The 23207-nt window shown below is 40.5% G+C and overlaps 2 protein-coding genes across 3 annotated transcripts in view; one reads left to right on the top strand and one right to left on the bottom strand.

Annotated features, from left to right (window-relative positions):
• Window positions 1–233: 233 nt before the first annotated feature.
• Window positions 234–5218, bottom strand: lhfpl5a (LHFPL tetraspan subfamily member 5a). Its single transcript, XM_042506751.1, has 3 exons — window positions 4628–5218; window positions 1299–1535; window positions 234–336 (listed from the first exon to the last, which is right to left on the bottom strand). The coding sequence occupies exons 1-3, from the start codon at window positions 5028–5030 to the stop codon at window positions 326–328; spliced, it is 651 nt and encodes a 216-aa protein (XP_042362685.1). The 5' UTR covers window positions 5031–5218; the 3' UTR covers window positions 234–325.
• Window positions 5219–17245: 12027 nt separating this feature from the next.
• kif21b (kinesin family member 21B) overlaps window positions 17246–23207 on the top strand; it is an 82938-nt gene continuing 76976 nt past the window's right edge. For both annotated transcript variants that reach the window (XM_042501069.1, XM_042501059.1), the window contains exon 1: window positions 17246–17616. In XM_042501069.1, coding sequence (XP_042357003.1) covers window positions 17576–17616 — 41 coding nt within the window. In that variant the 5' untranslated portion in view covers window positions 17246–17575. The remainder of the gene's footprint in view (window positions 17617–23207) is intronic.

Below are 23207 nucleotides of genomic sequence, written 5' to 3'. Positions count from 1 at the left end.
TTATGACAATTCTCTCACAAAAGTAGCAAAGAGCTGCTCTGCTCATTTTGAACAATACAATGCCTGAAAGCACAGTCCATAGCCTGCTTACTCACATGTTTTAGTCCAAAATACAGTAGCCATCCGTTAGATCTGAGCTGGTGGTGGACGCTTCCCGTGTCCTCAGGTCTGATGATAAGCAGTCAGAATTCCAAAGGACAGGATGAACTTCTCGTAAGTTATTTTAAGATTGTAATTAACTGTCCTCAAGCCTCGAAACATGTTTGAATCCCTTGAGGCGGTGGTGCTCCTTGTCCGTCTCTTCCCTCCGTTTTCCACGGGAGGCTTAGGCGTTATCTGTAGTTGAGAGAAAGACATGAGTGAAAAGAAACAGAGGTTACTGTCAGTTTGGACAGTGATAGATTTGTGTCAGTAGCTCAGCTGGATTTCACCATGTTCACCCAAAATTTAACCAGACCAAAAATCTACAGTCCTGCTGGTGCCCTGTGAGGCGTTTTCAGCCGTACTGCACATGTAGTAACTTTGAGCTGATGATGGTGCTTGATGAAAGGTTTGGGGGATTAAATGATATCATGATAAGAGACTAGAAATCTGAGAGTCTGGAAATCCTGATATCCTAAGTGTCTTTTCCTGGTTTTTAGGGTGTATTCCAGTAAATTGATGTCATTTTTTGCAACTTAAGTGTTTTAACTGTTCCGTTATTTGTCTTTACCAACTTTGTCATTTTATACACATTATGGTGGATTATTGATTAAAAAAAATCTCAGCGTGTAAATATTTTGATTGAGAACCCAATAGTTAACCCTAAAATACTGTTGCATTATAAAGCAATAATGAGGTATTTGGTCCAAAATATTGTGATGTTTGATTTTCATTATATCGCTCAGCCCTTGATTAACGCTATAACAGTACTGCCTCTGGGTAACATGAATTTCTTTGACATATTTCACAGTGATTTGTCCAATAATTGTTGAAAAATGTCAATAAAACAACAAAAATGCAAACTTCACAGCAGCACTAGAGGAAAAGTAAAGGGATTGCCTAAGTTGTTTAAATACACTGTTCTAGGATACAAACTGTAGATATCAGAGAAAAAAAAAAGTGGTGCCAAACCATTATTAACAGGTTGAGATGTTTCAGAGTCACTGGGTAACAAAAGTCAGCAAGATCCATCCTCTGGGACTCATGCATGTGTGTACATCACTTCTACAGAGGTCCTTCAGCACCTAAATATCCTCGTCCTGTCTGTGTCTTCCCCTCCCACACCACCTTGTTCCACCCTCCCTCCACTCCGATACCTTTCCCCTCCACCTGGAAGTCTTCTGGCAGCAGCTTGTCCTGCCGGCTGCCCAGACTGAAGGCCAGGAAGGAGAGGACCAGTGAGTCCATGATGCTGATGATGGCCAGGATGTAGGCCCAACGCACCGTGCAGTTGCCCAGGGTGTATTTGTCGGTCCTCTGGCCACACATGCGCTTCACCTCGTCTGAGTCCCAGCCGTCAGGATAGATCATACAGCCGATCACCATGCACGTGCCTGACACAGAGGGAGGGTGTTTCAACATCAGTTTTCACTCTTAGTTGTTAGCTTATTAGAATGTCCAAATGTCCAAATTCTCATCTCAAAGGCAAATTTGACACTTTTTACTGCACAACATTTCTCTGGCAGCTTTAGTGGTGACTTATTTTTCAAATTAAGACTGTTCCATGCGAAACAAATGTAAGCATTTAAAAGAAATTACCCAACTCTACATACAAGTACAAGTGAAAAGATTGGTTGATAGAAAGAAAATGAATGCAGAGCTATTGTGACAATCATTTATGTTAGTTTTCATGGAAAAAAGAAAATAAATTTGAGGCTTGTACTTTTGGTTGAAAAAAACCCAACAAAACAGATACAGTGAAGGTGTCACTGTTTTGCAAACCAAACCGTCATTTCATCAGTAATCAGCAAGTTTATCTATAATGGCAATATTCATTAGCAGCAGTGATAAAAAATACTTTAAAGTGAGCTTTACCTTAACAAACTACAACATTTAAGTGCTGCTTACACAATAATGCACAAGAAGTAATGAGCTTATTATATAATCTAATAATATAACTCAAGGGGGAAATTTTCTGCTTTAAGTCCTGTATAATAATTCTGTATTGATACTTCAAATGCATTTACCTAATTATAGGTTCTTTGAACTTTGAATATTTTCACAGTGTGGTATTAGTAGCTACTTTTAAGTAAAGGATCTGAATTCTTCATAACTGAATGTGTTTTGAGTTTTACATAACGACATGTTGACTGGTAAAAGCATCCTGCTGATGATGATGATCAATATCACAAACCACCTGCTACACCTCCAAAGCTGAAACAACAAGATAGAGAAGCCACCAGAGAAATAAAGTATACATGAATCAGGTACACACACACGTACACACACACGTACACACACACACACACACACACACACAAAGGGGCAGATGAGTTGCCTAGCAACTCCAGAGCATCTCAGCTCGAGATAGATGAACTTGTTCATCCATTATTGACTCTGCATGAAAAAAGCGGGCCTCGTCGTGCCGTTCCACCTCAGCATGTACGGTCACATAAAGTGTCGGGTGACGAGGTGAAACATTAGCACACACAAACACACACTTTCACTTTTTGAGTCTCACATACTCACTTTTACCATTTCAAAGTTTTCACGCTTACTTTCGCAAGTCTCCTCCCTAATTTCAAGATAGATGATCATTTAACTGTAACATTTCTCTATTGCTTCCATCGTTTCAGTCGTAAATCCTTCACATATTAGTTATCCATGATTAACTTTCCTCATCAAAGAAATTAAAATATCCTTTCACTTAGTTTTATTTAGGAGAATGACTTTTTTCATGAAGTGCGTACCAAAAGTCTACCCTTCAAAGCTAGCGTGGGGCCCCAGGATGAGAGATTCATTTATATATGCAAAACACTGCAAAAAAAATATGAAAAATGTATATTTTCATGTGCCATAGTAAACAAAATTATCCATGAAACTTTTGTGATCAGACTTCGCAGTAAACCTCTGAGACTAATTTAGAGGCTAGGGTGGATGCTGTGTGTGTGATATGCAAATAAAGATATAATTAATTTAGAGGCTTGAATAGATTAAAGGTATATTGTGTGTGTGTGTGTGTGTGTCATCTACAGACATTAAAAGTTTGGCATTCATTGGAAAACACACACACACACACACACACACACACTGAGCGGCAGGTGTGAGGGTTCTGCAGAGGAAGAGGAGAAAGTGTAACAGCACACCTTCAGGTTAATCTCATTACTTGTTTCATTACAGGCTCGTGCTTTCACTTGCAGCTACATCTGTTCACAAGCTGCTTCATGTTTCACAAACAGAATCATGTTTCATTTCTCTGTGTGTGTGTGGGTGTGTGTGTGTGCGTCCGTTGAAGGAAACTACTGAAATGTTGCTGGATGGTCTTCCATGGATAATACACTCCGCTGTCAAATTTGATATGACAGGCCTCTACTGTGCTTCTGCATGACCTTGAGTCTTCTTGTATTTTTGAACAGAATCCCTCTCTGTAACCTAAAATTAGTGGTTCCAGGTATAATGAGATTTAGTTTAATTTACCAATGTTCTACCCAGTGATAGAAAGTAACTACATACAACACACTCAAGTAATTCATTTTTGCTGCTTTATACTTTAACTCTATTGCATTTCAAAGGGATATTATATATTTTACTCCACAACATTATAAGCTAGTTCTTTTTTGGATAGAAAATTTAGATTATTCATTTTAAATGTTTTAAATTCAACAAAATATATGTACACCAGCATTTGCAGCAATTCATTTTCACATTGATGAGTGATTACTGGTGTTTTTATTAGTACGACCAAGAATGTTTTTTTCTGTTTCTTTTTGGGTCTATTAAGTAACTAAAGACTTGTTAAAATGATAAATAGCAGAATAAAGAGCACATTTTGAACTTGGAAACTCTATATACTATATAAGAGACAACACCAAAGGTTAAGTTTTGAGGAAACTAATGCAATATGAAAAGGTCCTCACTACAGCTGCAATGATTAGTTCATTAATTGATTGGTCAACTGAAAAAAAAAATACAAACTATTTTGATAATTGATTATTTTAAGCAATTTTTGAAGTAGAATGATCAAACATTTGCTAGTCTCGAGCTTCTTAAATGTGAGAATTTTCTTTGCCATTTATGACAGCAAATGAAGAGACTGTGATGAGTATTTTTCCTTTGTTTCTTTTCATTTTATAGACTTAACAATAAAATGATTAATGTTACAAAAATAATAGCAAATTCCAGCCCTATTTGTGTGGTAATGTTAGTATGCTGGGTGTGTAGACTTAAAATATGAGGTATACCCACAGATACACACCATAATTTCTAAGAACATTTTGTAACTGCTATGAGTTTCTGTATTTTCGTATAGATTTGTAGCCTACTGTTCTGTATATGAAATCTAACATACAAAATACATTCTGCAGTTTTAGAATGACATAGTGCATTTAAAGTATAACTCAGGAGGCTATAACTTAGACAAAATTTGTGTTTTTTATATAAAACCTATAAACTGCCAGACACTTTTGATAACAGCCCTCGTGCTCACTGGAGGCCAGCTGCATCCACGCGCAGATCTTGTACACGCTGCCCGCGTTGCAGAAGAAGAAGAGGCTGAAGCAGACGATGCTGCCCACCACCAGCAGCATGGAGATCCCCACGAAGAACATGGCCGTCTTAAAGGCTCCGGACGGGATGGAGCCGAAATCTAGCGCGCTCCCTTTGCAAGTGAGCTCCGAGGTGAGCGCGTTCCCGATGCAGTAGTGGAAGAGGCCGAAGTATCCGGCCTGAGGCGTGTTCACGCTGTCCCCGATCCAGTAGGGCTGGATGAACACCACCACGGTGATGACGGCGAAGGTAATGGTAAAAACCGTCCACAGCACGCCCATGGCGCGCGCGTTACGCACGTAGTTAGTGTGGTAGATTTTGGCGGCCTCCTGAGCCGGAAGCATGGCGACAGGTAGAGCTTTTCAAATGTCTACAAATTGGGAAACTCTTTCCTGTGTAACAACCAACCAAACAGTGACCGAACAGGGACAGACTTTAGACGATAGACGCCCCAGAGGTTTCCTTGTAGTTACCATAACAAATGCGGCCACAGAAGTTATTAGTCTCCATAAAGGAGGACAGTGAGGAGATTGTGCGGTGTGTTTCAGGTGTGGATGGTCGTCTCTCCTCTGGATCAGCTGGCAGAGTGTTTCCTCCTCAGGGAGGACTGCAGTCCTCAGGTAGGCTCATGAATGATTTATGGTCAGCAGATCCACTCAGGTCAGAACAGGCCGTGGGGCAAGAAAGACGATTATCCTTTCACCTTTAAGGGAATAGGCTCCTTTATTTTGTTTTGTTTTGTTTTTTGTTTGTTCGTTTTCTTTATTTTTTTTGTCTTTGTACAGAAAATATTCAATCACATGAGAAACGATGCAGTTGCACAGACATACTTTTAGCCATACGAGTTGTAAACAAAACACCAACAAAGCCACTCTTTGTTGTAATTAAGGAACTTAAATTCAAAGATGTGGTTGATTTCAAAAATAGTTTGAATTGTGTACCCTGTAAAAAAATCTACTACTACCTAGTAGTAGTACTATCCAAATGTTTTTTCAGATGAAAGAAATTTTACATGATTTTAGAGGAATTTATATGTTCAAAGGACAGATAGTGGGGACTAATGACAGTTATTGTATTACAGTCAAAAGGGTTAGCTCATGGAAGAGCTGAAGAGTGGAACTGAAAGCATGTAGAAACATTTGATGAAGATAAAGACATTTTTAAAAACAGCATAGTGAGGCACAGCAAAACGGGACAAGATGTGTTGCTTTTGATAGTGTGCTACTGTGTTTTCTGTACCGATGTGTTTTTTCTTTGTTTTGTAGTGTGTGAGTGTGTTTATTCTGATTTATCTGTTCTTGTTTGATATGATTGAGGTGTGTATGGTGAATACTCGGGTAGAAATTGGGAATATTCTTGTTTTTTGTGGGGGTTTTTTAGAAGAGGGCAAGATTTGATTAGTATTTACTTCCTCCTACGCCTTTTTGGATGTATTCTGGTGTTGTTTTATTTTTATTCTTCCATTTTATTTGTCATGTTTGAAATAACAATCGAAACAAACAAACAAAAAACCGCCCTTAACTGAATAAAACTAGTTTCAGGTTTTAATTTCTGTCGAGTCTTAGAACAATACCCATATGTAGGCCTACGTGTTTGACCTGTCCATAATCAACAGACAGTATTTGCTTGTTTAGCCAACAGAGAGATCAAATTAATTTTGAATGAAAAAGACACTTGAAAACGTCCAAATCACTCGTCGAATTGTTTTAGTTCCAATATCTGTTGTGTAAATTTAAGAAAAAGGTGCATATTTAATCATACAATGTATTTAAACGTAACATTTTTGAAAACTTGTAATACGAAAAAAAGAATCGTCTTAATGTAAGCAATCAGTTGGGGAAGTTTCATCGTGATATCTATCATATCAAATATCTTGTTTGTCATCTATAAATGTACTGCTCATTTCTCACAATTATTTTTCCTTTTCACCCTCAGAGCCAGAAATCGCCACTTTAGTGGCACACACACCACGCGTTCCACTTATATTCCTACCTTTTTTTTTTTTGAAGGTTTTTACAGAGGGGGTTGTTCATACATGAATCATTGTTTGATTTATATAACATTTTATTCCAAAAAAAACTGTCACAAATTTGATTTTTTCTAATGGCTGTTGATTTTTTTTTCAATTTGTGGAGTAATAAAAAGAGATATCCAAAATTCCTCCCATTTGACATAATCTGATATGTCAACAAAATGAAACAAGAATTTTGGACCAGCCTCATCCAATGTTCAGATTTCTGATCCTCATTGCGAAATAGGGCATACTTTGCATATTTAAGCATAATGTTTTGGAGAACTCTTAAGACAAAAAAACAATTATCTTAATGTAAGTAATCAACATGGATATCTATGAGTTAAAAGTTTAACCCAGTTCACCTGTAGTGTCTCACCTTGATTTGACTGCCTCAGACTGCTGCGTTTTGTCCCAGAGGATGAGGATTGTGGATTTTCTCTCCCATCACTTGCATAGGAATATTGTGAGGAAGGGCTTTCAGTGTACATAATTAATTTGTCTGTATGAAGTAAAGGTATGTTAGTATTGATTTAAGAACTTGTAACCTATCCTTCAGTCAAAACTTAAGACCAGGGGCTTAGCTTGGACCTCTCCAGGGGTCTAGATTTTCTTTTTAATAAACAAGCTCTATTTTGATGCTTTTTAATGAGCTCTGGCATCGTATGTGCCCTTAAAATACTTTCTCCCCAAGATAATTATAAAAATCTGACTTTGAAAATATTAGAAGTTGTGAGTAGCAGGTATTAAGTGGACACAAGATACTTTGCAGCTGCTGTCATTAACATTACGAGCATTTTGNAAAATACTTTCTCCCCAAGATAATTATAAAAATCTGACTTTGAAAATATTAGAAGTTGTGAGTAGCAGGTATTAAGTGGACACAAGATACTTTGCAGCTGCTGTCATTAACATTACGAGCATTTTGGTGTCGGCCCTGTGATAGTCTGGCGACCTGTCCAGGGTGTACCCCGCCTTCTGCCCGATGACAGCTGGGATTGGCTCTAATACAAAAAATACAAAATACAAAATTTTTTTTTTAAAGATTATTTTTTTGGGCTTTAATAGAAAAGACTTAGGGTGAAAGGCGGAGTGAGAAACAGACATATATATATATATATATAAAAATATAATATTGAGTTCCAGGGATATTAATTAAATATTTCGGGCTAAAGCCTTGGACAGCCAAGCCAAACAATGCCAATGCTAAAGTCTAAGCCAGTAATGTAAATACACTCTGAGGGTCCACATAACATATTTGTAAGTACTACAGTTGAACACTAGGTGGAGCTACAGAGCTTCAGTGTAACTACGTCACCTGCTTGTTCCCCTCTTTCCCCATTTGTTCTCTACATACATCCATGATTTTCCCCCAAATCACTCTTTAGACAAGTCCCAAATCTAAAAGAAGACAGGATTTAGACCTTGTGTCTCTCCCCAACAGACTACAAGTGTTCCAATGAAACACCGCAGGAGGTCTGTATGTGTGGCAGCAGCAGCAGCAGCAGTGGTGGTGGTGGTGGTGGTGTTGAGGTAAGTGTCAGTGGTTCAGTGGTGGCAGAATTATTCAGATTTTATTTAATTTCTTTAACTTTTGTATATTGAGTTGCATGACTAAACCGTACATCAATGACAGCTCTTTAATAAAAAAATAGTACTTGAGGAAAAGTACAGAAGTATCAGTGAAAAGTGTTTACATGTCAAAAGTAAAAGCACTAATAGTTATGCAAACAGCTCCCTTTCAGGGTGTTCTGTTATTACGTATAAATACATTATTGTATTAATATTTTTACTGATGCATTAGTAAGCACTTGGTCGTGGAACTGGTTGAGGTGGAGCTAATTGTAACCTCTATATATATGACTGGGTAGTTAAATATATAACAGTGACACATATTTTATAATATGATGGTTTGTTTTGTTTGTAAAATATCAATCTTCAAAGTAACTATAGCCATGGATTTTGAGATTATGAGACAATGGCCCTGGGCACAGATATGCAAAGGGCTCCACCACCTCTCCTACAAAGGAGTAAGACACACAGACTTTTGGCTGTTTTCACATCTCTGTAGTCATTATGCATCTTTTTGTGGGTTTGTGTCTTCTTGTGGTTGTTCTTTGTCTCTTTGAGGTAATTTTGTGTCTTTTTTTTGTCATTTTGAGTCTCTCTGTGGTCAGTATGTCTTAACTTGATTTTTGACATTTTGCAAGTGAAGGCCAGGGGGCCCCCTGACACTTTGGGCCCCTGCGCCTGTCCCTGATAGGCCCGTTCAGTAATCCATCCATGACTGTAGCTGTCAAATGAATACAATATAACCAGTACAATATTCCCCTGTGAAATTTAGTGGCTTATAAACCCAGGCTAGTATAAAGGAATGTTACATTTTCTTCATTTTTCTGTGTACTCACGTATTATTTGTTTAAAATATGTGCTGCGTCCTGCTCGAAATCACATCATTAATCATAAAAAAAAAAAAACACCTGATATATCACATCCTCTACATTTATTTGCAACATTAAAAGTCAAAGCACTGTGAAAATGCATGTTTGCGGTGCTTTGTTACAGTCACATTATATTATTTTTTCCTGCATGCATTTCACACGTATCAAAAGAGAAGTTGTGCTGCCATCTGTAACACTCCACAGTCACATAGTGTCTCTCTCTCCCATGGATTTATTCTCAGTGTTGGCTCACATACTTTAGCGCTGCAACAATACATGAATGTCCTGACTTAAAGCTGCACTTTCTCACGCTTTATGCTGACATATTTGACCTTTTGGTAGCTTTCAGATCTTAATCATCCAGTACTTCAGCGCAGAAATCGTCTTGGTGACTGAATTATGTGATCATCTTAGAGCTTGATTTTTTGACCTTGAATCCATAATGTATCCTTAGACCTGGCTTTGATGTTTGCTTGCTCCTAGTTGAGTCCCACTTTATTTTTTTTCTTCTTATTGGTGATCTGGTACATGTAATAAGTTATATATGGATCTGCAGCAGTGTGTGTGCACACGTCTTTGTCTGTGTTTGAGTGTGGGCGCTGGCATGTCAATGCACTTAGCTTTATTAAGTGATACCGCCCCAGAGTGAGAGGGAGGTTGTTTATAATCAAGTTATTCAGCAGCAATCCAATTTTCCGATACAGAATGGAGTGAGATTTCATGTGTGTGTGTGTGTGTTTGTGTGATGCTGGGATTTAATGCTTTTCTTGTGCGTGTGTGTGTGTTTTTATTATGTGTGTGCATGCCTGTCTTTCCTGTATGAATGCATAATGTGATCAAACATGTTAGTCACAGCTCTCTAAGTGGATACATTAACTTTAATGTTCCATAACAGTGAAAATACAGTAAATCATGAGTAAGACCCTGCTGACACTGGTCTGTTCACATATGGTAGATGCTGTAGAAACATTAAATACAATCTATTTTACCACAGAAACATTCTTTTTAACAGAAGGGATTAAACGCAGGGATTACTGAACAGGTCTATCGGGCGCAGGTCATGGAGCCCAAAGTGTTGTGGGGGGGGGGGGGGGGTAGGAACAAAATAACCAAAAGGAGGGCTCAAAATGGCTACAAATCAACACAAATGGACCAAAAAAAGGACACAAAATTAGCCCAAAGAGACTGAAAAAGTACCTCAGTAAAACACAAATTACCTCAGAGACCAAAGGAATGAAAAAAAACACACACATAACCACAAGATGAAACAAAATGACTACAAAGAGACGTATAACAACTACAAAAAGACACAAAACAACCACAAAGAGAAACAAAAAGACTACAAGAGTACAAAAAACTGCAAGGTGAAACAAAATGACTACAAAGTGACACAATACAGCTACAAAGAGACACAAACAGTCAAAAGGAGACACAAAATGACTACAAATTGACAAGAAAAAGACAGATTTACCTCGGAAAGACCTAAACAAACCCAAAAGGACGCATAACAACCACAAGGCGACACAAAATTACCACAGATACTGATAATAACTCCAAGAAGATAGTAAAAACATCCACAAGGAGACACAAAATGACCACAAAAAGACACAAAACAACCGTAAGGCAAAACTCAAAACTAAAAAGTGTCACAAAAGGACCAGCAAGAGACACAAAACTACCTCAAAGAGACTCAAAATTACCTTAGTAAGACAAATTTACTTCAGTCCCAAATGAAAACAAAAAGACCCAAATGAATACATAGCCATAAGGAGACACAAGATGACTACAAAAAAAACAAAAAAAAAACCGGACTAAATTACATATAATGTCTACCAAGAGACAAAAAAAAGTCCACAAACACATGAAATGACCCAAAATAACAACGAGACACAAAATCAACTCAAAGTCTGTATGTCCCACTTGTAGGAGAGGTGATGGGGCCCTTTGCACATCTGTGCCCAGAGGCACATTGTCTCATAATCCAGCCACGGAAGCTGCCCACCAGAGAAGTTGAAATAGAAGCATATTTAAAGAAAACTGAGTCTTAGTTTAAGCTATCAACAAAGCCCTGGTGCTTCTGTGGCTTCAGGGGGAATTCAGTAGTCTGGTGATGCTCCTGACTGTATCTTCCATCTTGCCTGAAGTGGAAGTTGTATGTATGTGTGTGATTAACCTTTTACAAGCTCTTTAGGCCTATTGGCTCTGTGAGCCTCTGAGAGCACAAAGAGGCTTTTCTGCCATTTCAGCATCTCTTCCTGTCCCTTTCTACCCGCCAGCTTTAGAGGCTGTTTCCATAGAAACGAGGTTCAGGATGCCACCCGAAAGATGAGAGGGGAGGTGATGGGGTAACATGACAAAGAGGTTGAGACTATGAAATAATTTGGTAATGATACTAATTCAGTGACAAATTGCTACTGCAATGGGTGTGTGAAATTAGCTTTTGATCTGCTTTTATGAATCATTTAAATCAATTCAGTTAAATTTCTGGCATCAGGAAGGGGATTTTTTTCCTGAATTCCAGTGTTTCGAAGACTTTTTCAAATTTTCATTGTAATACACACATTCACATAAGTGTTATGGGTAATTTCCACCCAGATGTATTTTGCACATGCAAAGAATGGATATCAAAAATTTTGAGTATCATGTAAATTATTATGTTTTATGTTTAAAGTAGTTGTGACAGCTTGTTCCTGGAGCTGTGGGCAGCTCTGCTGTCACAGATGGACTCTATTAGTCTTTTGTAAATGTGTGAGTAACAGCATGCAGTTGGTTTGGGGCAGGGGACCAAAGAACAACCACTCCTTGTTGACCCTCTCCTCTCTCATCTCACACACACACACACACACACACACACACACACACACACATATGTATATATACACACTTGCACACACACTGTGGCTGGCCTCATGCCCTGTGATGCAGCAGCAAATCAGTCAATGAGTCTCACTACCCCTCCCCGAGGCTCTAGCAGTCACTGTGAGCCACCCTCACCCCAGCCGTCCGCGTGGTCACGGCCCAGCAGGAAGCATTGGAGCCTGGGCAAGAAATGGAGCAAAGTGTGGGTCAGCATGTGCCCTGGGGAAGGAAGCTGGAATGTAGGTCTGATCTACAGGGGATCATGTTCATGACTCATTACTGATCACCCACCACTGTTATATCCTTTGGTGACTGGTGATGTACATGTGACTTCATACATGATCTATATGCAGGCTCCTCTGGGCTCTCGTGCATGCACCCTTAAAGTGCAGTATGTTGCTTTTTCTAAGGTTCTTATGTAAGCGTTTACGAGCCATGAATGGGTATTAAACCTCACAGACAGATCAATATCAGAAAAATATTAGAATGATAGTAAACTAATGATTATCCTATTGGGAAACAGTTTAAATGTTGTTTGTGTCCTGCAGGTGAAACAGTTTAATTAAGTGATTAGTTGTGTAATGTAGCTGTAAGAAATGAACAGTAGATGTTTATTGAATTTTCCTAAAGATCATATCATCAAAAAGTACTTTGATTAAACACTCACATCATCAACTGCCACGCTGAACCCAAACATCTAAACTATCATCACATAGTTGATATCGAGATTTTGAATAAACTACTGCCACACAGTTGTTTGCCTCCGGGCAACAGTCAAGTTGCACTTACATCCATGTCTGTGAAAACACTGAGGCTACGCACACGTCTTCCTCCAGCAGCACTCGGGACAACCAGCACAGTTTCAAGATGGGCACCCAAGGTTCGTGAGATATAGTCAAAAACATGTTTCATGACGTCACCGTCACCTTGACCTTTTATCTTCGACCGCCAGACTCCAAGTGGACGCTTGTGCCAAATTTAAGGAAACTCCCTCAAGGTCATCTTCAGATATTGCGTTTACAAAAATGACCTTGACCTTTGAACACCAAATTCTAATCAGCTCATCATTGAATCCAAGTATATGTTTGTGTCAAATTTGAAGAGATTTCCTCAGGTGTTCTTGAGATATCTCTTTCACAAGAATGAGACAAATGCAAGGTCACCGTGACCTTTGACCATCAAAATCTAATCGATTCATCCTTGAGTCCACTTGAACGTTTGTGCCAAATTTGAAGAAATTCCCTTAATGTGTTCTTGAGATATTGTGTGACGAGATCATAGGGACCTGGACTTTTGACCTTTGACCACCAAAATCTAATCAGCACATTGTTGAGTCCAAGGTAATGTGTCAGATTTGAAGAAATTCCCTTGAGGAATTCTTGAGATATCGCGTTCACAAGAATATGCTGGACCGACAGACTATATATAATATAACGCCTCTGGCCTTGGCTATCGCTATCGCAGAAGCATGAAAATACTGTAGTATTTTAAATATTTGATATTACCCAGCTAAGAGTAGACTAAAGGCCCTCACTACTTTCCACTGTAAGCATGTGACAGCCAAACTCTACGGGGTGATGGGACAAAGCTCTACAGGGGGTCCAGCACTGCCAAGAACTGAAAGGGCCCTGCTCTGCTTTATGTCACAGCAGCTGACACACATAAATCCAAACCACATAGGCAGCTCCTCTGTCACACACGCGCAAACATAATACACAGACACAAACAGACACTCAGTCATGTAGGAGGGAAGAAAAAAACATGAAACAACTGTGCGTAATTCAAGTTCTTTCTTTTAGGCTGTGTACCTCTTGTGAGCTGGTGAATCTTCAAATGTGTGTTTGCGTAATCCTGGCCAATTCAAACAGTTTTGTTACGGTAAAGAATGGGGGATTAGATTATGGAGCTTCAAAGCCAAATATAGAAAATGCATGTGAGGGATTATAGACACATCAAAGAATAAGGATGGAGAATAAATTAGGGTGCAGTTTCATCTTCCATCTCCCTCTCTCTGTCTCGTTTCTCATCTTTCTCACTGAAAGAGGCAATGAAATGCACAGGTTCGTTTTTTGCTTAATTCAACACCCTGGCCTTATATATGGGTTTTACGCGTCTTTGTGTATGTATGATGGCATATAGTATTGGCAATTTGGCTGTGTTTTTCAGCATTATGTATATATTGGTGTCTTTTACATTATTTTTCCATCAGTGTGGCTACAAAATATGTCACATTTCAAAATGATATATTCAACATTTGAAAAACGGCCACAAAAAGATTGGGTACATTAAAGTTATGAGTCATAATTCTTGTTTTCGGGTCAGGATATAATCACAGGCTGCAGAAATGAGAAGATGGGCCAAAAGCAATATTCATGAAGTGTGTGTGTGTGTGTGTGTGTGTGTGTGTGTGTGTGTGTGTGTGTGTGTGTGTGTGTGTCAGTCACTGGAAGAAGTAAAGTGTCATATTCAAAGACGGGAGCCTGAATTGCTGACTCCTCCGTGACTGACAGAACCCGAGGGCGGCTGGAATGATTGTGTTTGAATGCCTCTTATGCAATTAGGGTGCTGTTATTTTGACTATATGAAGCCCTAAATGTAGGGATTATGCTGCAGTTTGGCAATTGCAATACTAAAATATCTTCAGGGTTTAAAAACCCACACAGTACGGTTATGAAATGTGCTTTTTTACATTGTAGAGCGCTGAGGACGAGGAACAAATCAGCCAGAGTGGATATGAAAACTGCAAACATGTCTGAAGAGGAATAAAAGACACCTTACATATGCTAAGGAGCGGAGTGCAGCCTAATTATGTAATTGCTGGTCTTGAAAGTTCACCAGACGAAGCATGATGAGAGTGTGTTTGTGTGTGAACACCACTCTTGTTTGTGTATTTTGTTGTGCGCGGTGGCTGGTGGCCAGTTCCCGGCAGATCTGGGAGGATTGTGGCTTTATTCTCATAACTGGATGTTAATCTTGTGTGGAATCCAGCACTGCTTCCGGGGAACGTCGCCTGTGCAGCACTAACATCGCCACCTGGTCCTCGGGACACTAACACACACACAAACACACACTGTTATAGAGTCATAAGCTCCTCTGTGCTCACAGAGTGGGTTTATAGTTCATGCAATCATTCGCAGACTGAGTTTCATTACATAAAAGTGATTGTTGGTGGCTGTGCAGGGACAGAAAGCAGTGTCTCTTATTCACCAGTTAGCTGAGCTGGAGTCTATATGACCTTACAGTTGAATAGAAAATATGCCACCTAGATAAAGTTGTGTGTTTCTGTAATTGTGAAATAGTTACAGAACCATGTTTGTGTCATATTGGGAAATAACTTGCTGCAACTCTGACATGACTGTTGGCAAACTGTCAGTACTGAGCATGAGTCATTGATAATAAGGAGGATGAGGATTTGGAAAAGTTGGATTTTTTTTTTTTTTTGCGGCAAGTGTAGATTTTAATCCTGCCAAGTCAAAACACTGCCAACATCACTGACAGCTGTAGTAGCACTGAACATTTGGTAAAGTCGTTTTGCAAGGATCTGTTTAAAAAAAACAAAATGCACCTGGCTGTGTGTCAGCATGGGAAACAGAATCAAGGAGGGAAATTAATAAAAATTGGTGGCGTATATTTAGGAGGAACATCATGTCAGTTTGACTCTAAAAGAAAGGATTTTCATCATTAATTTCCCCTTTTCAAGAAATCTGACTCAGCAGGACAGGGAAGTGGGCAGAGTGTAACTTCCCATTCAAACCAGCGCAAATTAACTCCATCCCTTGCGAGAACATAATAACCTCTGCATGAGTTTCAACCTTTGACCCTTTAGGCGTTTTCGGCCCCTCCTTTCCGTCATGGGAACAGTCTCCCCCTGTTTATGGCAGTTTAACGGACCTCAGATGTCGCCGCCAGCAATCGGTGTGTGTAGGTGTGTGTGATCTCTGCTGCCCGCTGTGGGTGTGTCGCTGGGCGGGGCCACAAAGGTTCATATTACACGCTGATTGGTCTTTAATGTTCGATAAAGGCGGGGCTAATTCAGTCATTGGCCCAACTGCCCGTCCATTAAATGCGATTATGCTGCGTTCAGGGACTCCTCGTATTATTGTGTTATAATAGAAAATGCATTTAAATTGAAAACAGCACTTTGCTTCATTTTCATATGACCTTTTGTGCAGTGTTAGAATTTTAAAAGTTCATGTATGGCATTTAGGTACTATTTTAAGGTGCTTGTACTTGATTATTTTCATTTCATCTTATTTCCACTACACTACATTTTATTTCAGACACAAACACTTTTCACTACTCTGCTATATTTTGCATCAGCTACAATATTCTGATAAGAGGGGCCATTAAGCTTCAAATGAGTACTTTACATTTGATACCTTATGTGTAGCTAAAAAATACTTAAGTAGGCTTATTTGTACTTGTAATTTGTTTTTGTTTTGCTTTGTATTGCAGTATTGCTATACTTTTATAAAGGAGCACTACAAAAGCTGTGAAAACAGCTAAAGAATGTATTTTGAGGCTCTGATGATAGCTCTCCAAAATTTGAAACAAAGCAAAACATTAATAAAGTAAGACAAAACCAAAACCTGAATATGTCATCATATTTATCTGAGATAAGGCAGTTTAAGTTGGGGGCTGAAAGAAGTTGTGGAAAGTGAGGAAATAATGTAAGACGATATCAAGCTGCATTGTGGGAAATGTAGTACTAAGTATTTTTGGATCTTGACCCATACAGGGCACTGAAAGTCTGGTCATTTCAGCCTCTGTTGCATAAATTTTGACCTTTTTTGTTTTAAAATGACTCTTGAGAGTCCCCCAAAATTCACTGAAAGTGACATAGTAAATGGCTGGAATATCCATTTATGTACAGGATCTTTTTCCACTGAAGCTTTGTGTGCCTTTATAGCACATGCGTCATGTTTAGGGGATGTCTTGCATTTGCAAACTAATACAGACCTAATTCTAATCAGTATCCATGGTTATGGGTTGAGTTTGGCAAGTGGTAAATAATTAGGGCCTATCTAACCTTTTTGCATTTTAATCTTATTTCCGGGCGAAATTATCCTCCATATACCTCTGTAATGTAGACTACTGTTAGTTTGAAGGTATTGCTATCGATTTCAGAGGTGCACTAACACTCCGAAGGTGTACCCAGTATTTCCGACAGCCCCTGAAGGCAGCATTACCCCCTACAGTTTACGGTCTCAGCTCCGATTCAACGTGATCGCGTCTCTCAGAGCAGCGCTGTGGTTTCTGTGAGGAGCGCTCACACGCTTCGCCCTTATACGCACTTTAAACAGGATGTGGCAACTGAGACAGACTACGGAAAGACAAAAAAGCGGGTTAAACACTGCGATGTGACGAACGCCAGTGAGCCAAAAAAATGACCACCACCACAGCGGAGCACAGCACAGGAGGAGTCCCGATGAGGCAGCTCACCGCCGGCAGGTCTTGACGGCTACTCCCGCTGACCTGAGACGCCCAGCACCGCCGCAGCACCGCGCGCTTTACACACACTGAAAACCCAACATAGCCCAAATCCCCCATATCTCATTGGTGAACCTTGAAAACGACAATGGCGAGCCAGGGCGACTGCTGTGTGAAGGTTGCATTAAGGTAAGCCTCCGACGTCTGTCTGCTGGAAATCTGCCGACCTTAGCAGACCACATTGTGTCTGTGCCTCCTGGCGATTAATTAAATGCATCCTGCACACCTATAGTCTCATTTGACACTCCTACTGTCTGTGCTTATGCAGGATAAAGCTACACAGAAGAGCATGACACCTTGTTTTGTAATGCATGGGTGGTGCTCTGCTCAGTATTGATAAGGCAAAGCATGTGCCAGCACCACGCTATCTCTGTATGATTGTTTTCATGTTGGGGGGCATAAGTCCTACACAGCCTTAGTCCTTTATTGTGAGGAGGGGAGCTTGCATTGATGATTTAACATTGGGTGAAGTGACAAGGGCAGCTGCAGCCAGGTGCAGGGAGGAGAATGGGCGTTTCTCCTCAAACCATTTTTTGTATTCTCAAAGGCAACTACCTGCAATTTCACCTTATCATAACCAGTGATACATTTTACATGTGCATGGCTGCTCAGCAACCAGCTTTTGAAAGCAAAAGCTTTTTTTTACCCTGCCTCTGCAAATGAATCGTGCACAAAGAGATGCTCTCCTTCAGAGCTGTGTCATTCACTGCCTTTGTTGGAAATGCACCCAGAAGCTCGGGTAGCAGAGCAGCTTTTGGATTTGCATCAGGAGATATTAGCAGCCCATCCACTGTGTGTGCCAAGAGACTAAATGCAGATTGAGAGAGAGTGAGAGCGAGCACATAAATGTGCATGTGCTGGCACTGGACGCCTCTTAAACTCATGACTTGAGTGTGATGGGGGCTGCGTCTGCTCATTTTGCAGTGTGTGGAGCTGAGGCGGTGGTCTGACAGAGGCACTGTCCTATAACTCAGACTCTGCCACAAAAGCTAATGAATCCTATTGGTCATTCTGAGAGTCCATTGTGAGAAGATTAAGAGAAAATAGGCGCACACCCTCTCTTATTGCAAAAATGTAAAGCAAATGCAACAAAGTACTAGTGAAATTTTTGTTTTCTTCATCAAGAACTCCTTTGAGATCCTCCGTCAAAGTGGGGGTAGAGGATGGGGGGTCGGCCCAGTGCAGCAGCCTTTTAAGATGAACCTTACAACTGATGGCCCCATTTCCCCAGGGGAGGTTTCAGAATCACTTGTCAATCAGCCGTTGAGTGAATCTCCTTTGTGCTTGTTCACAGCGGCAACTGTAACAGGATGTGGGGTGATGTGTTGCCAAAAAAAGTCAAAGAGAAAAGGTGAAAAGAGAAGTCACTGAGACAGCTGGTGGCTGCTGCTCAACTGAAGTTATTGATTTAAGTCTGGAGAGCAGAGGCTTCTTGTGGAAGTGAATGAGAGGAGGTGACATATAGCTTACGCACACTGCCCGTATGCCCGCATGTTAAGCTTTCTCAATCTTTTTTGAGGTGATGCAATATTGACATGATCATCATTGTGAGGATATTGCCAAACGTAACCAGAGAGGGCATTATCACAATGGTACTTTTGAAGGAGCAGTTTGTATGATTCGGTGGCATTTAATGGTGAGGACTGCAAATTGTAACCAGCTAAAACTTCTCCCATGTGCCAAGTAGGATCTCCTGGTTAAGATTCAAGGTTTTAGGCGGAAGCTATATTATCTGCAGAGTTCTCTCCCTCTCCAAAACAAATGGACCAGATGATTAGATCAGTATTTCTCTAAAGCTGGTTGGCTTGTCGCAGACAGACTGCTATACCAGCACCTAGTTTGTGCTCACCTTTAATTCTCTGATAACTTAGGATACAGAGTTGAGCCAAGTCATCCGCAGAGGTTTCTTCCTCTCATAAACAAACAAATCCAGTGATTTAAACCATTAAAAATATCAAATAACAGGGTGTCGGTGGCTGAGTAGATAAAGCAGGTGCCTCGTGAATAAAGGCAGTGTCCTTGCCACAGCAGCCTCAGGTTCAACTCCCGCTTAAGGCCCTTTGCTGCATGTCATCCCTGCTCTCTCTCCCCTTTCACACTATTGATCTGTCCTATCTAATAAAGGCTAAAATGCCCAAAAAATAACCTTTATAGATATATATATATATATATATATTGAATAACATAGTTCCACTTTAAAAATCAATCTTTCTTCAATGTCGTTTGGCTTGTTACAGATGGACCACTTTCCCAAAAAAGGCATGGTCACATTTTTCTCCACACATTTAGGAAGGTGTAACTGGGAGCCGAATTATCCACAAAAGTCTCTTTCTTTCCAAAACAAACGGACGCAGTGTTTAAAGCCGGTTAAAACGCTGAATAAAGCAGTTTCACATTAAATGAATGGTTTCTGAAATGCTGCTTGGCATGTCGCAGACAGGCTGCTAGCCCAGCACCTCATGTGTGTTTTTCCCCTGATAACTTAAGATGCAGAAATTCAGGAGGATTTTAGGAGGAGATGAACTATCCACAGAGGTCCATACCTCTCCAAAACAAACAGAGCTGGTGATTTAAAGCAGAACAAACACAGAATAGAGCAGTTTCAGGTTAAAAATGAGTGTTTTTTTGACTGCTTGTTGCAGGGGTGCTGCTAACTATGGTGGCTGACATGAAAACCTGAATGGTGCTATCTAGGGCCAGTGTTAAGTTTGTCCGTTCTGGGCTAGTGTGAAAAAAAATGGCAATGCAACATAGTAATGTCTGTGAATGAAGACCTGCTCTCAATGTAGACATAAACGGCTCATTCTAAGGTAACGAAAACACAACAAATCTTATTTTGGCTCTAACACAACAAATAAAACATATCATACTATATTCTATTTCTGCCAATATATCCCCCTAAATCCTACAAACTGCACCCTCAAATCAGTTTTATTAGCAGAAACTTCACGTTGTAATTTAAAAGTTTGCATAATTACATGACATGCTGGTGGGCGAGCTGCTCCTTTTCATCATGTGTGATCTGCGTGTGTATTTACATGCCTTGTGAGTGCCACCAAAAGCGTCTGAGTGTTTGACAGGAAATGGGAAGCCTACAAATAAACACACGGAGAAGGATAACTTCCTGCCGCATAAGCGACAGTTTTCCCAATGACCGATGAGTGCTTTTTTCTTCCCTGAGAAAGTCAACTGCTGATAAGAGGGGATGGTGTTTAATTGCTCCCATGTTGTGCAGCCCTTGGGCAGGCTGCGTAAGGCTTGGGGCCCTGTGTTTGTGTGTGTGAGCATGCATTTGGAGGGCAATGAGGTTGTCTTTAGGCCCAACCAACACACACACACACACACACACACATACACAGTCTGCGTCGCCAGCATCCATTTCCTGAATGTCTGCGCTGCCTTCCCTAAACAATGGCTGTGTAACCAGTGACATGACCTACAATCCTGCATTCAGACCTGACTGCCTGAGGAGTGGACGTGGATATGACACACACACACACACACACACACAAACTTAAGTCAGTGCTTCTGCATTGCAGTCAAGTCAAACATGACGACATGCATGTAATGTAACTCCCTCCTAAGTGGCTGTCGCTAAATTGCTTCTGGCTCGGCTGTTTCATCTTCGTACAGCTGCCTCCGCTCAAAAGAAAAGCTTAGTCTGATACAAACAGGCTATAGGGATAAGAAGACTCCTAAATTTCCTGAGTCTCGCCCATTTGAACCCCCACACACACTCACAATCATGCACAGACATACACGCGGTTTCACTTCACCTCGAGGGTGCCTCCACCCCTCGGTGATGTTAAGTTGAGTGCTGCACTTGTTCCGATTGACAGCTTTATGTTGGGCTCTGAGCGTGCGTGTGCTGCTATAAATGTCAGTAATTCAGCTTTTGTGTGTATGCATGTACGCTAGGAGTAACTTGACATGAGAGTTACGAGCAGCGTGTTAATTGCCATCTGCATTTCGATCTCTGTCTTCTCTGCAGCTTTGCCACCTTCAGAGCGGCAAGTGACTCTTGTCTTCCACCGAAGTGCTAAGTCACCCTCCGTAGCTGCGTATAAATAGACACAGAGACCAATCTGTTTAGTGCTGTTGTGGTCTTTGACCTTGTGACTGCTGCTTGATGTTCTCACCTTAACAGAGTCTATTCAAGGCTTCACTAAACATCTGATTTGAGATCTGTTGTGAGAAATGACCTGAGGAAAGTGATTACTTGTGCGTTTCATGCATTTGTGGAAGGTGATGGCGTGGAAATGGAGCACAAAATATTCAGTGTTCTTTCAGAACCCACAGGTGGATGACTGGGGCGTTTTGGAAAGTTATGACGCAGTGTGCTGTAGCTTAGAGGCGATGGGAGCTCAGCTGAGAAAAAGATTATCTTTCATCTCTCTGGTTTTCATTTAACAGTTTCATCAACTGTGGAAACACACAAGTTTTTCATAAATCTATAAAAGTTTTACAGACTTACACAACCCCGTGACCAAAACACTGACTTCAAAACAAAACAGGAGTAGCGAAATACAACTGCGGAAGAGGCCCCTCACAGCTGATGCACAAAGGCTTTAAATGGGAGTTTTTTTTGTTGTAGGACGTATGTCCTGTGTCGGCCACCAGTCTCGCCTGTTTCCTGTGTGTGTTAACGGTTTGCCACACAGGCTCTGTCTGGGTTACACAGCTCCCTGGGGGGTTGCCTTTTAAAATCATTGAACTCTGGTGGGAAACAGTGTTTTTTCATGTGTGAGACTCAACTATCAGCCTACAGTATGACGAGTCACAGAGTAGTGCTGCAACGTAATCTTCTCATGAGTGCTGTCTTACGCTTGGTCTCAACATTTATCCCCCTATTGACCGGCTGGCTGCAGATTTACAGTCACCGGGCAGGAAATAGTGAAAGTGATTTTGCTTTGTTGTTGGGTGTCGCTGCTGAAGTTATGTCCAATCACTGATTCGGCCTCGTACCAGGGAAGAGGAGCAGGAAACATGACAGAGCACACGCCCAAGTTGGCCGTCCACAGTTGTGCATCACTTCCTCCTCATGCTGGCCCTGCCGGTCACATGTTTTTTTTGTTGTTGCCCTTCAAACCTGTTAGATCTAGCAGCTCTGTGTGAATGTCTTTTGTAGCAAGAGTGCTAAAGTAGCTCAACATTGTGTGCACAGTATGTGCTGTACATGCATGTGTCAAACCTCTGACATGAAACCTGAAAGCTGATAGGAACATCATGTTTTTACCAAATGACATGGTGATGTGTGGAGGGCAAGAGCGTTTCATAACAGTAACAGGCTTTAAAAGAATAATACTGGGTGTTTTGTTCATCACCTATCGTAACTGTTGCATAATCAGGCTCAGAGGCTTTACGGGCAGATTGGGGCCGAGGAGGTGAAAAAAGGTCTGAGGGACAAAGAAGTTAGTGAGGTTGCCGAGTTACACCTTTTAATCCTGGTTTTCCAAACAATAACAAAACTCCTCTTAATGACACGTGATGACTGGTGTATAATAGAGTTATTTGATTGTACGTCTGAGATGGCCTCACTATCAGGGAAGTGGTTCCTGTGTATAGATCGTAATAGGATGGAAATGATTACACCCTGTGCGTAATAGATTTCACCCTATCAGGTGATCTAATGGTTTAAATACACGAGCTACAGGCAATCATTTTTGCATTTAAACCAGTAGATTATAAATTTTAGGGACTTGGCACAGCCTCTGGTATTA

The sequence above is a fragment of the Plectropomus leopardus genome, chromosome 2 (assembly GCF_008729295.1).
Source record: "Plectropomus leopardus isolate mb chromosome 2, YSFRI_Pleo_2.0, whole genome shotgun sequence".
NCBI lineage: Eukaryota > Metazoa > Chordata > Actinopteri > Perciformes > Serranidae > Plectropomus > Plectropomus leopardus.
The sequence above is the reverse complement of the archived record's forward strand: the minus strand, read 5'-3'. Positions and strand labels throughout refer to the sequence as shown.